At 35.3% G+C, this 15,938-nt stretch overlaps 3 protein-coding genes across 6 annotated transcripts; 1 reads left to right on the top strand and 2 right to left on the bottom strand.

The window, feature by feature from the left end:
* On the bottom strand, positions 1–2,927 carry LOC126864014 (pre-mRNA-splicing factor CWC22 homolog). The gene has a single exon (XM_050614905.1). It carries the CDS (start codon positions 2,422–2,424, stop codon positions 208–210), a length of 2,217 nt encoding a protein of 738 aa, XP_050470862.1. The 5' UTR covers positions 2,425–2,927; the 3' UTR covers positions 1–207.
* Positions 2,928–4,135: 1,208 nt separating this feature from the next.
* On the top strand, positions 4,136–15,894 carry LOC126864018 (nuclear protein localization protein 4 homolog). Its single transcript, XM_050614910.1, has 13 exons — positions 4,136–4,284; positions 4,489–4,592; positions 5,270–5,350; positions 5,423–5,627; positions 5,698–5,836; positions 5,908–6,045; positions 6,103–6,406; positions 6,491–6,628; positions 6,712–6,859; positions 6,969–7,129; positions 14,969–15,120; positions 15,195–15,333; positions 15,414–15,894. The coding sequence occupies exons 2-13, from the start codon at positions 4,572–4,574 to the stop codon at positions 15,729–15,731; spliced, it is 1,944 nt and encodes a 647-aa protein (XP_050470867.1). The 5' UTR covers positions 4,136–4,284; positions 4,489–4,571; the 3' UTR covers positions 15,732–15,894.
* Positions 7,316–14,188, bottom strand: LOC126864020 (uncharacterized). 4 transcript variants are annotated; one of them, XM_050614914.1, is made up of 4 exons: positions 14,057–14,188; positions 11,528–11,845; positions 11,076–11,225; positions 7,316–10,930 (listed from the first exon to the last, which is right to left on the bottom strand). In XM_050614914.1, exons 2-4 carry the CDS (start codon positions 11,843–11,845, stop codon positions 9,599–9,601), a joined length of 1,800 nt encoding a protein of 599 aa, XP_050470871.1. In that variant the 5' UTR covers positions 14,057–14,188; the 3' UTR covers positions 7,316–9,598. The 4 variants fall into 4 exon arrangements, with proteins under 4 accessions (XP_050470871.1, XP_050470869.1, XP_050470872.1 ...); XM_050614912.1 differs by lacking the exon at positions 14,057–14,188 and adding an exon at positions 13,548–14,041; XM_050614915.1 differs by lacking the exon at positions 14,057–14,188 and adding an exon at positions 13,196–13,532.
* Positions 15,895–15,938: the final 44 nt, after the last annotated feature.

The raw sequence follows: 15,938 nt of genomic DNA, 5'->3' as shown, positions 1-15,938 counted from the left end.
TTATTGGTAAAAATATATTTATTCAGATTAAAAAATATTATGAGAACATATGTACACACATAATAATGAGACTCTACTACCATATTAATTAGACTGTAAGAGCTATCCGCAATCTAATCATAACTATATTGGTAAAGTTAGAAACAAATCTGAAAATGTACATTGAGGCTATAAGAGATTTATCACTTAATTTATTATGTACAAATTTCATTTGACCTTTTTCATTTTCTTAGCTTTCTCTTTTTTCTTATGTTTCTTTTTATTTTCTTTCGTCATTTGTTTCTTTCTTTGTTCTTTTTTCAATTTTTTCTTTCCTTTTTTCATATCTTCATCCGAAGATACATCAGAATCATTAGAACTTGAACTAGTTGAAGAGCTTGAAGATGACAATGATTCGCTTGAACTAGAAAGAGAAGAATCTGCAGAAGAATCAGAAGCACTCTCACTTTTTTGTTCTAATACTGGAATTATGACAGGTTTTGGGTGAGATTTTAAATGTTCCCTTAAATCGTCTGTGAGACCACCCAAACCAATGGATGTAAAGAAATTGATTGCAAAACGTGTGTTCTTAGGGTCATCTCTGGGAAACAACCCTTCAAAAGCATGTTTTAACGTAACATCTTTCACACGTTGATTAAGTTTAGATAGTCCCATGTATTCAGAAAGTTCTTGAAACAAAATTTTTATAAATATCCTATTGGAACTTGTTGTATCCTCTTCGGTTAATTTTATACAAGATAATACTTCCCACGATATAGAATCAGTAAATAGTAAATGAGCAAAAAACTTTGATACATTACGCAATTTATTTGTATCTAGACGGTGTATTGTATGATATGAGTCTTGAAAAATTTGCTCAAATGGTGTGACATACATCTTATTAATGGCACAAAACCGACCAGCCAACAATCCAAAGAATTTTTCATATGTTCTCATTTCTGCACAACAATCTAAGAACATATGACAGAGTTCAGTTTCTTGACCAGGTTTTAGTTGCATTTTCATTAATTTGTGTGCACATTCTTCAAAATCAAGCGATGAATGTATTGTTAAATATATTGTTCTTCTGAGTGCAGTTAGATTTGTCTCTGTGTTATCTACTATTATGTCTTCTTTCCCTTCTGCCACAGCAGTACTATCTTCGTCAGAACTTTCTTCCTCGTCATCTTCTTCTTCACTTTCTGAACCACTGACATCTGAATTTAGTATTTCTTTACTTAGTTCTTTATATTTATCTTCATTATTAATGTATTCTGCATCAAACTTAAATACATTTAATATATCTTGAGAATCTGTTGCTTCATCTAATGTTATTAAATGAGTAAATTGATTCTCTTCTTCTACGAGATCAAGTTCTTCTGGAACTGCTTCATGATCCTTGAATCCATCTTTTCTAACTTGAAATATAACTTCAATCATATATTGAACTCGTTTATCTAATTGTCCTTCATGTAATATATTTCTTAGCATTTCGAATATAGCCTCAATACCCTTTCTAGAAACTTCTGTTAATTTCATGCCACATTCTTTTAAAAATGCTATTGCTACTTCTACTGAGTCATCTGTTGGTGTTTCCACTAATAAAGTCAAAATTTCTAAAGCCACAATCTCGTGTGCTACTCTTTGATTTACCAAATGTGCTATAAATGTCCCAGAAGATATACACAAAGGTTTGTCATTCCTTCTAAAACCACGTTTAAACTGTATTACTAGACGTTTTAATATTAATTCTCCTATATTTGGAAACTTAGAATTAATAATTGCAGTGAGGGCTGCATAAACAGATGTAAAGGTTGGTGATGCTGCTTGAGCTTGTATGATAGATCTAGCGAGCAAACCTCTACCTCTAACAATATTTTCTTTTAAAAGTTCTCGAGTTATAAGTCCAATATTACTGACGTTAACTTTATTAATATAACCATGTATAGATTTTTTTAGGGCTTCCCATGCAATGCGTTGATATGCAGCTCCTGATTTATCAGTAATCTCAGCTTGCATTATTCGTAACTTTGCAGGTGGTATATAAGCACCACCTGTTCTTGATGTTAAAAGATCAACTGTTCGATTTTGTCTTGCTTCATCCGAAGCATTTGTTTCTCCTTTTTCCATTTCTTTATCTGTAATCTTATTTCTTTCTGGCATTTTTTTATTTTCCTTTGCCTCCCGATGATCTTTTACTTTCCTTAATTTGTGTCGTTCGTATGACCGCTCTTCTCTATTGGTTTCTTCGAAATCACGATTTCTCCTATGAGAAACATTCTTTCTATTATTCCTATTGTCATAATAATAATGATCTCGATCACGTTCCTGATCACGATCACGGTTACGCTCACGAGTTTTATCTCGATCTCGACTTCGATCAGAATCTCTCGAATGTCTATAATCTTCTCTCGTCTCTTTCGTCTTTGAGTGTGATCTCTTCATTTTCAAATTATATTTCTGTTCAAGTTATAATTGTTTATCTGATATTATAGGATCCACCATATGTATCAAATACTAATGAACATGAACATATAAACAACTCTAGGCACTCATAAATATATCATATCCAAAACATAAACGAAACTTGACGAAACTGTCCACGTTGGACGATCGTAAACATAAGTTGGAAACTCCCGTGGTGGGGATAAGATTCCTAATATCGAGAGAGATACTTTACAAATCGGCCGCTGTCCATCGAGACCATAGCGCTGAGACCGACTGTTAAACTTTTGCATCTAACGCCACCTTTGTCATCCTTACCATTGAAGATAAAGAATAGAAGCTAAATTACTTTCCATAACCTTCTTCAATTTCTTTGATATACAGTATTTCATGTACTACAGAAGAATGTTATTTACATAAATGTAAATTTATATAATAGAATAAAGTTCAATTACAGACACGGTCGTGTTGCAAATTGCAGGTACAGGGCGCACTGTATGACGAAGTCCAACAAATCGATTGAAGCGCCTTACTTGAGAAACATTTTCTGGTCGCCTAAGAGCCTTATCCCCTCTACTGGAGTTTCGAAATCTGTATGACCGTGCAGTACAACCGTGCTATAACCTAACATTTAGGTAATATAACCTAAACCAAAATATTCGATTAAATACATCATATATTAATATTTATTAGTTTGGAATAAAATATGCACATTATTTTTAAGAATGAAATCTTGTTTTTATTGGAAGATATAATACATGCTGTTTTAATTTACAAAAAAGAAAATAATAAAAACATGTGAATGAAAATGACAATTGATATACGGATATTATTCATTTCATGGTGCGCAAGATTTGTATAAATTCCTGTACAAAATACAACACTTGGTATTTTTTTCGTACACTATAATATACATACATGTATATTTTCTCAAGAAAATTTAACTTAGACATTAATCCACCACTTTTTAATCTTTCATAGTTAAAAAATAACCTGGAGATCTAAATACATAAAAATCTTATCAGTCAAATAAGTTACTGATCTTAGTTTGATAACCATACTATTCTTCTACTTTCTATCTCATAACCCAACGATTAACGAATTAGTCGTCCCTTTTCATCGTACATTTTTGTAATAACCGTTATAAAATTAAATCAAAGATAAAACAGTAATGTTTATTTTATTTATAATCGAAGACGATCACCTGGTAATTGGCAACCACCGCCACCGTGGCCATGACCGGATACCAATTTACGATCGGTTCAACAACCTGTGTCGCTGTTCTACGATTCCCATCTTTATAATTCAACCATTTAAAATGAAATAGCACGGATATACATCGTATTATTTCGCAATGTCACTTATGTCGCGTGCTGTTTTTTGACATTCAAAAGAAATCCGCGTAAGTGAAAGTGTTGGGAAAATAAATGCAAGAGAGCCAATACTATAACACGAAACAGTTTCGAATATCAGGGGAAGACATTACTCAGCAAATACGGGGTGACTCAAAAAACACAGGAGACGCGTTCCGTTTTTTTTCGCATTATAAAGTCACAACCACAGAAAAAGGAAGAGAAAATAAACAAGAAAAATAAAATAAGATTGCAACATCTGGCTGCCAAATTTATCTTTGTACGGATTAAGAAGTTAATAACTGACATTGCTCTCGTGTTCGTTCGTGTGGGGAAAATAGGGTGCATACATACAACATCGAAAAGCGTGTAATAACATTATTTTTTTAGACAGAAACTTACCTAATCTGTATTCGAAGTCCCGTGTTTGTAAATCTATCGTTAAAAGACGCTATCTAACGTTAAAAGAATAGTGCGCGATCGCTGAAATTCTACTGAAATTTTACTGGTGAGCAAATATCTCTCCTTGACGTTAAATCGTAAATTTTACACATCATGTGTATAAAGAAATTTTAAAGAGGGAAACAACCGACACGATAACGAAAGTGATGGAAAAACACCATATCTTGCAATATTTTATTAATATTTGCAAAATCATGCAAAGAGGTTAGGATACTAGATGTTGACTCAACAATTTTCTTTCACTTACTAGGGATTTTAGCAATACTGTGTTACGTTACGAGCGAGCAAGTTAAACACGGATTGAACAGCTGATGCTTCATTGAGACCGGCGAAATGTCAAAGTCTAGGCAAATTGTAAGTTACCCTACTATTAAATGATTAACCTCAACCAATTAATCCGTATAGACCGCTTGATTGAAACGGAACAACGTTTTATTAATAAAATAGGTCATTCGTTTCAGAAATTTCGAAAATTTTACAATTCATGTAGTAACGTGTAACTTACTAAAAGTTCCCAGATATCTTATTCCTTAATCTTATTCCTTTGTTTTCCTTTTATGGTTTTTAAAAATTTACAATGATGATACACTAAAAAATATACTGTATTGAAAATTTAATCTAATAAATGCGTTTTTAATAAATATTGCTCTAATATTTGTTTTTCATATCTGAATATTTATTTTTCTATATAAGTTTCTATGTTTATAAATAAATTGCAAATATATATTGAAATATTATATCCATACAATATTTCTTACACCAAATAATGTTTTTTTTATATTTATTTATCTGATATTATTATACATGTATTTTTTGTTGTAAATAAAATTTTTATATAAGTTAATTTCTACTTAACAAATAAATATTATTGTAAGAAATGTTAATACTTTTATGGAGTTATTGACACACAACCATCCTTTAATGTTTAAAATGTACTATAATGAACTTAAATTGAAGTGTAAATGTAATGTTGAAATGCGTGAAATGTAATATATATGAATCTTTGATTATAGATATTTATTTGTTTACAGACCTTACGTGTGCAATGTTCAGAAGGAACAAAGCGTATAGATGTAAATCTGTCTGATACAATTTCTCAATTGTATGATAAGGTTTGTCCTTTTAATATCATGGAACAACAGTGTATAATCATATAAATATTAATTCATTTTTCAAAATTGTAGGTCTCTAAAGCCTTTGAATTGAATACTTTTGGATTTGGACTCTATAAGGAACGAAATCATAAAAATGAACTTCCAGTTTCTCATAACAGAACAATTTCAGGAGCACATCTTTCTCATGGAGATATGTTATATCTGGCTCCTCAGAGTAGTACACAGTTGTGGAGTACTCCCTCAACTAGTACTGCCAATATTGATATTTCTCAAGGTTTTAATTATATCACTTCATTTTTCTTATTAGTTGAACTTAATGTTACATTAACTTTATTCTATACTAGAAACAAAACCAATGGATGAAACAGAGACTAGCAACCATACTTTCAATGCTTCTCGATCTGTATCAAATGCAATGGAAGACGTTGATGAACAATTATGGAAACTTGATGGTAAAATACAAAGAAAACGTGATGAAAAACTGTAAGTGAATATAAGTATAAATAAATTTTGTATATAAAATTATATTAAATATGTTGTAATTCGTTTAATAGATGTAGACATGGTGCAAATGGATGCTGTGTTCATTGTACTCCTTTAGAACCTTTTGATGAAGCTTATCTTAAGGAACAAAATATAAAACATTTGTCTTTTCATTCGTATCTCAGGAAACTCACTGCTGGAGTTGATAGGTATGTTCAGCTCTATGTTACGTAATATTCGATATACAACCTTTAAATATTTTATAGGGGGAAGTTTATACAATTAGAAGATATAAACTGCCGTATAAAAACTGGTTGTAAAGATCATCCACCTTGGCCACGAGGTATATGTAGCAAATGCCAACCAAGCTCTATTACCCTGAATCGACAAACTTATCGTCACGTGGACAACGTTATGTTTGAAAATCCAAGCTTAGTTGAACGCTTTCTCAATTATTGGCGCAGCACTGGTCATCAACGTATTGGATTTTTATATGGAAGATACGAAATACATACAGATGTACCATTAGGCATTAGAGCTGTTGTCGCGGCTATTTACGAGCCACCACAGGTACTTTAATAGAAATAAATAATATTAAAACTACCATATCTACAAGCATTCTTGTAATCTACAATGTAACCATAATTATTTTAGGAAAGTACAAAAAATTCTATACGACTTTTACCGGATGAAAAAGAAGTGGTAGTGGATGAATTGGCTCATTTACTTAATTTAAAAAGAGTTGGATGGATTTTTACAGACCTTATAGTTGACGATATCAAGAAAGGAACGGTAAATTTATCTGCGACTAACCTGTATTTTTCTTTCTCATAAACTAAAGTCCTTAATTAATAGCATTAGTTTAATTTATCCAGGTAAAACACGTTCGAAATATAGAAAGTCATTTTTTATCTGCTCAAGAATGTATTATGGCTGGGTATTTCCAAAACAAATATCCAAATCCCTGTCGTTTTTCTCCTAATAATTATTTTGGTTCAAAGTTTGTTACTGTTTGTGTTACTGGTAAGTCACTTGCATCATATTGTTAATCAAACTGCTTTGTTTTGATGTATATATGTATATATATATACACAAAAAATCTGAATTATTAAATAGTACATATTGATTATAGGTGATGAGAAAAATCAAATTCATATGGAAGGTTATCAAGTGTCCAATCAATGCATGGCATTGGTTCGAGATAGCTGCTTGGTTCCTACGAAAGATGCTCCAGAATTAGGCTATGTAATTGAATCAACAGATAAACAGTATGTCCCAGATGTCTTCTACAAGGTGAGTACATCCATTTTTTATTCAAATACATTTAATTAATTCCCTCTGCTTGAAATTAAGATGGCAATGTAGCTTTAAATTTGATTATGAATTTGCATATTGTGATGAAAATATGACACTGCTGAATTATATCTTACATGCTAATAGTATTAAGGAAGGTGAAGGTATGCATAAAGTATACACGAATGAAAGAGAAACAGTTTATAACTCAAAATTGATTGATTAAAAGTACATTTAAATTGGGTAACGAACTTCATTTCGTACATGTATAATGAAATAACAGAACTGTTTAAGCAAGTGCACTACGGATATGCGCTTCCGTAGGCTGTAAACAAAATGACCTCAATTTTCATATGTAAGATGATTACGCCTTAACTTAAAAAGGGGTGAGTGAGGAATAGAAAAAGAAAAGGACACGGGAGAGAGAAAGAAAAAAAAAAAATAATAGATGGAAAGAAAAAACGAGAGAAAAACTTATCGCAAAATTATAGCCGCTCAACCGTTTAATTCGAACGCGAGGGGCAAGGTAAATCGTCGGTTGTTAGAATCGATATTACAAGCTATGCGTTGTTACCTCATCACGTTCATAAAAATATATGTAGTATATATATATATTTATATATATATATACGCGCGCGCGTGGATATTTTGTGTATACAGGTGGGCTTCTAGCTTCACTCGCTTCGGTAAACACATGAATTTATACGCATCTAGATTCAAAAGTGTCGACTGAGTTTCCCGGTTGTTTTTTTTTTTATTTTCTTACAACGACCGAAACGAGAGAAATTCATTCGAGCTCGACCACCCTTCGATCGTCGTACGTATTTACGCAGTGATATTTAATTCTAACGGCGATTCTTACATTCATCGCGATGCAACGAGTCCGCCCTTTCTTTTCTTTCTTCATTGCAAAACGCGACGAGTTAGCTAATTAACAAGTGTTAAAACTTTCAAGTTCAACATCGAATGAGGCTTTCTTCGAAAAAGGCATCCGCGACGTCGAGGGCGTGCAATTTTCTATAATACGTGAGTGCGCTTTTTGTTTCTACGCGCCGATTTACAGAACACTCTTTTACAACGCGTTTCTTCGCACACGGGTACATGGTAATATGATACATAACGATGGGATTCTTTTACGAGGATTGAGACGAGTAGTATAACGCATTACATTATCGTAGTACTTCGATATACAGCATCGAGGAATGATTCGTTTATAATATATATTCGCTCATTTCGTTCGTATTTTTCTGATCAGACGACGAGGCTTACAATCTACATAGTAGTAGTTAGGCCTTGCATACATTTTCATCTTGAGATCTAACCTTAAATACAGTTAATTTACGGCGGTCAACTAGACCACAGCAAAGAGCAAAAAGGGAGTAGTATATCCTTGAGTCGTCCGATAGGAACCGCAATTTTCCTCGACTCGTTTCATCGCGCAATTACTTGTTCCCTTTCAGCTCCTTTTTCTCTCCTCTGAAAAAAGAAACGGAACGATACGTGATCGTTAATCGGACGAAATAAAATTGGCCCTTTGACGCACCGACGTATCGTTCTAACCGTCAATGTTCTAAACGACCTGCGTGTATGAAATTACGACCTTTTGACTTTTTACGAAGTCACGTATTTCGATTATAAAACAAAAAAAGAGAGTTCCCGCCTGTACGTTTGTTTGTTTCTTTTCTTGTTTGTTTGTTTGCTTGTTTTTTTTTCTTACAAATATATGAACATATGTGTATACACATATAAGTTTATCCCATTTTCCGTAAATATTCCTCATCTACACGATATTTTTTTTTTCTTCTTTTTGTTTTTACTACCTATGATCTAAAACATTAGCAACGCCCATAGGGCGACACCGTTAACCACGGCACTTGTTAAATCCCGTACGATACCCTCTATATCAACTATACATAGCAATATGCCAATAGCCAAAATAAACGTCGAACTTCTTCTAAAACAAATGTCGTACAGCTAGAAGTCGTATCGATATCACGATCGATCTTGAGGTACGTATTATCGATCATCGTCGTTATTGTAGATACAGAATCATATTGATTCCCAATCAATAGCAAAATATGGATCTTTATTTCTTCTTTCTTCTCTTATGCGTCCACGTTTAAAAATAGATTCAATATCTTTAGAATTCTATTGTTAATAGTTAATTAAATTGTGTGACTCATATGGAGCATCGCGATTCATGGAGCTACATATATGGTCGCGACGGTATCTCTCAACATGTAATATCATTTATCGTTGGATATTATATATACGTGACTTTTTTTTTTTTTTTGTTTTGTTTGTTTAATTAAACACCCCATTCCCTATATCGAACGCGTCAGAGATACCGTCGCGAACTCGTAAAACTTCTTCCTTTTTTTTCTTCAGTTATCTAGAACGGGATAATGTAAAGTATACGGGTAGAACTTGATTACCCTTCGGTGTATACTAACCGCAATAATGTTGTCGTTACAATTTACCGCATTTCGTAATTAGAATATTCTTCGTAGGCTTGCCCGTTTGATCACCAAATGTAGATATCTTCTCGACTAATTCTAGTCCTTCGACGACGTGGCCAAAGATTCCTGTGAATCCGCGCATCTCTTGTAGTATTATACGAAATTGTGAACCGACCATACCAAGGTTATCATGTCGTTTTTGCGTTCGCCGCATTCCCACTGCTCCTCTCACTGCAGGGAATTTCGTGTCGTCCGGCATAAAGTAACCATCCTCGAATATGCTCCTTCCTCCGCGACCATTGTTTAGCTCAAAATCACCAGTAATCACGGATTCGCCTTCCCAGCACTGAAAGATCGTGCAACCCTTGTAACCGACTCCGACTTCACCGGTCGCCAGAACACTAAAATTTTTAGCCATTTTTGGAGCTGCATCCGGCCTCACTTCTATCACGATACGGCCATGCGGAGATCCGTTCACTTCGATGTTGAAATAATACAGAGGATAAGGGTTCGAAGGTCCTCGAAGGGATGCTGCTATTCCGCTGGACGGCGGTTGAGAGGATGAGTGGACGGTTACCAAACTTCCGCCACCAGTACCGACTCCTTCCGGTATAAATGTCGATTGTTGCTGTGGATGTAACATCGCATTTGGAGGTGCGGGCGGAACGGGTTTAACGGACGGCGAACCAGGTGGAATGAGAAGTTGCTGCGGGGTTGCCGGCGGCGGTGGACCTTGGTGTACATGAACGGAGCCCGGTGGTGCTGGTTGCGGTTGCATCATGTTTGAATGATACTCTATAGAACCGTTTTGCATGTGTTGCTTACTAACTACATGTCTCGAATATAGCTGCGACATGCAATAATTTGCGAGAAACAGTATCGGATTTTGTGAAGCCGCCAAATGATTTGGTAATCTACCGCCATTACTAGTTCCTTGAGAAACGATCGATTCTCCCGTGTGAATTCCAGCCAACGCTTGTTTTAATAGCGCAAAATCAAATACCACTCCCGAGTTACCAATCAAATCGTCGAGTTGGCACTGCAACATCATTTCTTGGTACTTTGATTGCAATCTTTGTTTCTCGAGTATGAGTTGCGAATGCAAATTGTATACATCGTTAGGACTGTCGATCATCTGAAGACTAGCTTTCGCTTTCCCAAGCGTTTCTCGCGCGTCCGTTATCTCAGGAAAATGACTCCAGCCATTCTGAAGATCGGTCTCAACATGTGTTTTTAACGTTACACAAGCTTCTAACACCTTTATTAAGAATTCTCGTTGCTGCATAGCCAGTCTTTGAATCTCGGTCGATAACTTTCCCATAGCAACTAATTCCAATTGAACCTAAAAAAACACGTCCACATGCATTCTTCCTCTAATTCGAACATCACGTACCAGCTACCGATATCTCTTTAATACGCGCAAAACTGCGTATATATACATGCCGACAACAAATGTACCAGCAAATAAAACTCATTCTAAAACTTACATCGGATATGAGTTGTTCTTTGGCATCAGTTTGCGATTTAATCTGGTGACCTGGGTGTTCTTGTGGAGTGGCGCATGCTCTGCAAAGTGCAGTGCAACATGTCGCACACCACAATGCCAGAGGCATTCCGTGCGTGTGACAATTCTCACTCTGTAACAATGTTATAATAATCATACATTTCATATGATTTTTTTACATTATATATTATAATATATTCTCATATGGTAAACCGATAACCATTTTCCATTCCAAAAAGAATTTCAAGTATTAAAATTATATCCTATATTTTAAACGGAAACTATTTGCAGGCCTTATAACATAATCCTATTACTATTAGAACTTATGTTGATATGGCTTCAGAGCTGCATGCTTTCTTTACCATTTACGTATGATCTGACAATGCAAATAACCAGCTGACAAACCCAAAATCGTTAAGGAAAAGTTATCTGTACCTTTCTTTCCTTATCATTTGTCTTTCCAGATGTGTTGTTCGTGGTGATTTTTAAGTGAGACAAATTATTCGTTAGAACAAGGAGAGAAGAGTGCGTCGGTAGAGCGTCCGGTCCTTGATCACCCAGGTCCGTCCTCTTCCAGCAATGCGCGCAAAACAACTCACGTCCCTTTAATAAATTGTTCTCTATGCAACGCAAGCAAAAGTAATGCTTGCAACTAAGATATTTCGGGCATTGCTCCGCGTCGTTATACTTCTGCTTGCAATAACTGCAAAGCGTCAGTTCCTCTAAATCCGTTAGAACGCTTGGATCCAGCATCTGGAAAATGATAAAATATTATTCATTAATTATTCTTTTATTCTTTGTAATCGTAGGCCTTTACGTTATTCGAAATATTCAAAAACTACCATTTTACCTGGTTAAATCATTGTAATCTTATACGGAATTATACGAAAAGGGATACAGATAATTTATGAAAGATTGAGTTAGAAGAAAGTATACATATAAGAAATGTTCGTTTCGTTATATGTATGCGTCGTACTATTTAGGAAAATAATATAAAGGTCGAGCTTGATATACCTATTTCTAATAATAACGGTTCAACATTTGAACTCATGTTGTTTTCTTTTCGTCTTTTTTTCTCTGTTCCACTCTCTCCTTTGTCTTACGTGATACAATTCGCAGTTTTTATAAAATGTGTCTTTAAATTTATCTACGAAAATTGTTGACTATTGAAGCGTACTACGTATTTTATTATTCAAACAATATCAAATATTTTATACATATTTATTTCGTTACTGGTACATATATATGTATTCTTGTTTGTGATATATTCTATACAAGGTTTTAGAATCGTTCAATGCGATGCGATTTATTTCATGAATGAACTTGGGAATATCTTTTCTTTGATCGAACGTATGTATGTACGACGAAAACATATCGTTTTGTTTTTTTTCTTCTTAACCAAATACAAAACAAGGGAACAAAAGAAAGATCGAATTCGTTAGTACAATATATAAATTAGAACCGCAATTCTTTTACTTGATTCCTCTCTTTCTACTATTTTCCTTTTTTTTTCCGTTCGTACGCTGTAAAACTGTTTCATAACACGCCACATTAGGTTCAATCGTGTTATTTCATTGTATTGTCTCTAAGCACGAACTCGTCCTCAGAAGGTTAGCCTCTTATCTGACACATCGACTACAACATCAAAATTATTATGCAACAATTTGGCTGACACTACTGATACGTAAAAAATGACATTTCATGGGAGAACGCGCATGCGTGGAAAATCCCGCCAAAACGTAAGGGGGTCGAACAGTCGAAGTTTTGGGATTTACCATTCGTTAACGGGGAAAGCGTATTAAGGGGAAAGGCAGCTAACAGAGGTAAACGTATATAGAATGGTCACATTTCTTAGTTCTGGCAAAGCATATTTCAAACACCAATAGCTGTAACCGATAAAACCTTCGGCCGTATGATATATGGATTCTTGCAGCTTATCGCCGAGTACTTTCCGTGATATTACGGCTGTCACCACTTGTGACAAGTCCACGGTTTAAGTTAAAAATGACTCGAACGCGGACTACTACGTGTTAGGCAAATTCCGCGGGAATATTCTACTTAAGTTTGTTCTCTCGGTCGTATCATCTCGGTGTTTATACGTACACGTTTGCTTCTTTCTCTACCTCTCGTTCTCGCTCTCGTTTGTCAGTCCTCTACACACTTCTTTCACACTGTCTCTTTCTATCTTATTCACATACATATGCATGCACACTCGTCTCTTTTCTCGTGCTCACAATGGCATACAACACGCGCGCGCGCGCGCGCGTCACAGAGAACACGTCTACACACAATACACACTTACACAGAAAGCATATGCCTTCTCCTTATCACGCATTCAAGCGCGCGCACACGCACGCATTATACTACACATGCATACTCTCCTTTTCATTCTTTCTCTTTTGCTTCTTGCTTGTTCTTTCTTTCGTTGGATTGTAGGAGCGTAAATGTTCCGTACCGTGTATACGATTCGTGATCGTCTCCTTGCCGCGCGATGGAGGCTGATCGTTGGCACTCGTCACTCCTAACGTAATACCGTGACGATGATTATTCCGTAACTTTTGTTCGAATATACGATTTAGGACTTTAATTTACATCGGGATTGACGTAGTATTGTGCGGTTCCGCACGCAGGAATCGCGAGCACTCCGACGTTTTTCGTCGCCGCAGTTGCCGTCGTCGAGAGCTTTTTACCAAAGCTATATTTTTTTTTTTGTACTTTTTCACGTTACGTGTTTTACGCTTATCGAACGTCGTGAGTTATTATGGATAACATAACGACGGCGCGCCGGTAACGCGGCGTTACTTCAGTCTTAGCTCGTGCGAACGTTTTGCCACATCATGATGTTTGGTTCACTAAACTAACCACTAGCATGGCGGCGACGACCGACCGACCGACCGACACACACCACAGCGCGCGCTAGTCGCTTACGCTGTTGCTCTCTCCTCTCTTCGTCCCGTATCTTACCCCCTCTCGTCGATCCTAAACCTTCCTCCTTCTCTCTTCCTCTTTCCTCTTTCTTATACACTTTCGGGTTCGACTCGTGGCAAACGGTGCCGGTTTGTCGTCTGCGGCTTCTACCACTGCGCGCGCATTCGACCAACCATTACAAGTATTATGGACTTGCCTTCATGATCCTTCTTGTAAAATCTAGTTATATCTGCTTCAATTCAACCAATCAAATTCTCTAGATGTTACTCGACCTCACGGTCGTATAGAGGTTTGGCAATTCCTGTGATGAGAATAAGACTCTTAAGCGAAGGACAAAAGATTCTCAATTTATTTGCTAAGCAATAAGGCGCTTCAATCGCTGTGTATTGTATAAGTTGCGGACATGATCGCATATCATGAGATATATATAGATATAAGTGTAGACTGCAAATACCGTGTTGAGAAAATACGTTGAAAAAGAGATAGAGACAAATAACTAGATCTCCCTTTCCTTTTCTATCTGTTAGAAACAAATATTTGTTATCACAATTTTTCTAAAGAATGCGTGGTCTATACTTCTTATACTGTGTGGGAAACAGCTATGATGTATAATTATACGTATATTGTTTTCGCTAACCTGTAGATCGCAGCGCTCTATGGCTAGCGGCAGATTTCTAAAGCGCACCTTATGACATTATCTCTGTCACAGAAGTTGCCAGACTTGCCTGTGTATAGGGACGTGTTGACACACTTATTACAGAATGTCTTTTCAAAATGTTTTCAATACAATTTATCTCAATTTTCATTGCATATTTGCGATTTCTAATAACAAATATCAACGAAACAATATGAATATAGGATAATTTTGGAAAATGTAATAAAATTGAAATATCACAATGAAATGTTCGTCTTTTTGCATTTTAATATTTTGTTTTGTTTGATCTCCAGGAAAAAGATTCTTATGGAAATGAAGTGTCAAGGCTAGCAAGACCTTTGCCAGTAGAATATTTATTGGTAGATATACCTGCATCCACGCCACTTAATCCACAGTTTACTTTTTATGTTAGCAATAATATCACACCATTTCTTATTGAAAATAGGTATGTAAAAAAAGTACATAGAACAGATTATAGTTTTTTAAAATAGTTTCGATGTCAATTTTATTTGGTTTTAGACTCATCGATGGACAAATTCAAGAATTTAGCTCACTTTGTTCTTACATGCAACAATTTAGCAAAGAACAATTTCTAGAAGCAGTTTCAGATTTTCACTTATTAATTTTTATTGCAACAATGGATATGTTTCCAATGAAGGTACAATGTGTTTTCTATTAAATACTCGTCTATTTTAGTTTTATTTCATTGTTATAAAATAGGCTTATTTGTTATTTTAGGACCATATGATGCCATTATTAGAAGCAATTCGTGCAAAAGATAGAGAAAAAGCTATAGAGTGGTCACGTTTAGAACAATGGGCAACAGTAGAGCAACTCATATCTGAAACTACAGCATCTACATCTCAACCAATGTTTGATAATAGCTCAAGGATTTCAGCTTCTGCACTTGCAGAGGGAAGTGGAATAGCAGTTGGTACAGATTCAATTGTAAATTCACCACCTGATCAAGGACTTTGGACTTGTTCACATTGCACATTTCTCAATGCAGCAGATTTTGCAATGTGTGAAATGTGTGGTTTGCCAAGGAATACGTAACAAACTGTCATTATATTGCTTTTGTATGCAATTGAGGGTGTTGTCCTTAAATTGCAAATTTGCTCCTGCAGGTTTTGACAGATACTGTGTTCTTGCAGATATAAAAATTGTTTTCAGCGCATACCTGGCTTTATTTATGAGTGAATAAAAAGAGGAAAAAGTATCTTTCACTGAAATCTACTTTACAGCTTTCCTTTTTGTAGTAAT

The sequence above is a fragment of the Bombus huntii genome, chromosome 3 (genome assembly GCF_024542735.1).
Source record: "Bombus huntii isolate Logan2020A chromosome 3, iyBomHunt1.1, whole genome shotgun sequence".
Classification (NCBI taxonomy): Eukaryota; Metazoa; Arthropoda; class Insecta; order Hymenoptera; family Apidae; genus Bombus; species Bombus huntii.
The sequence above is the reverse complement of the archived record's forward strand: the minus strand, read 5'-3'. Positions and strand labels throughout refer to the sequence as shown.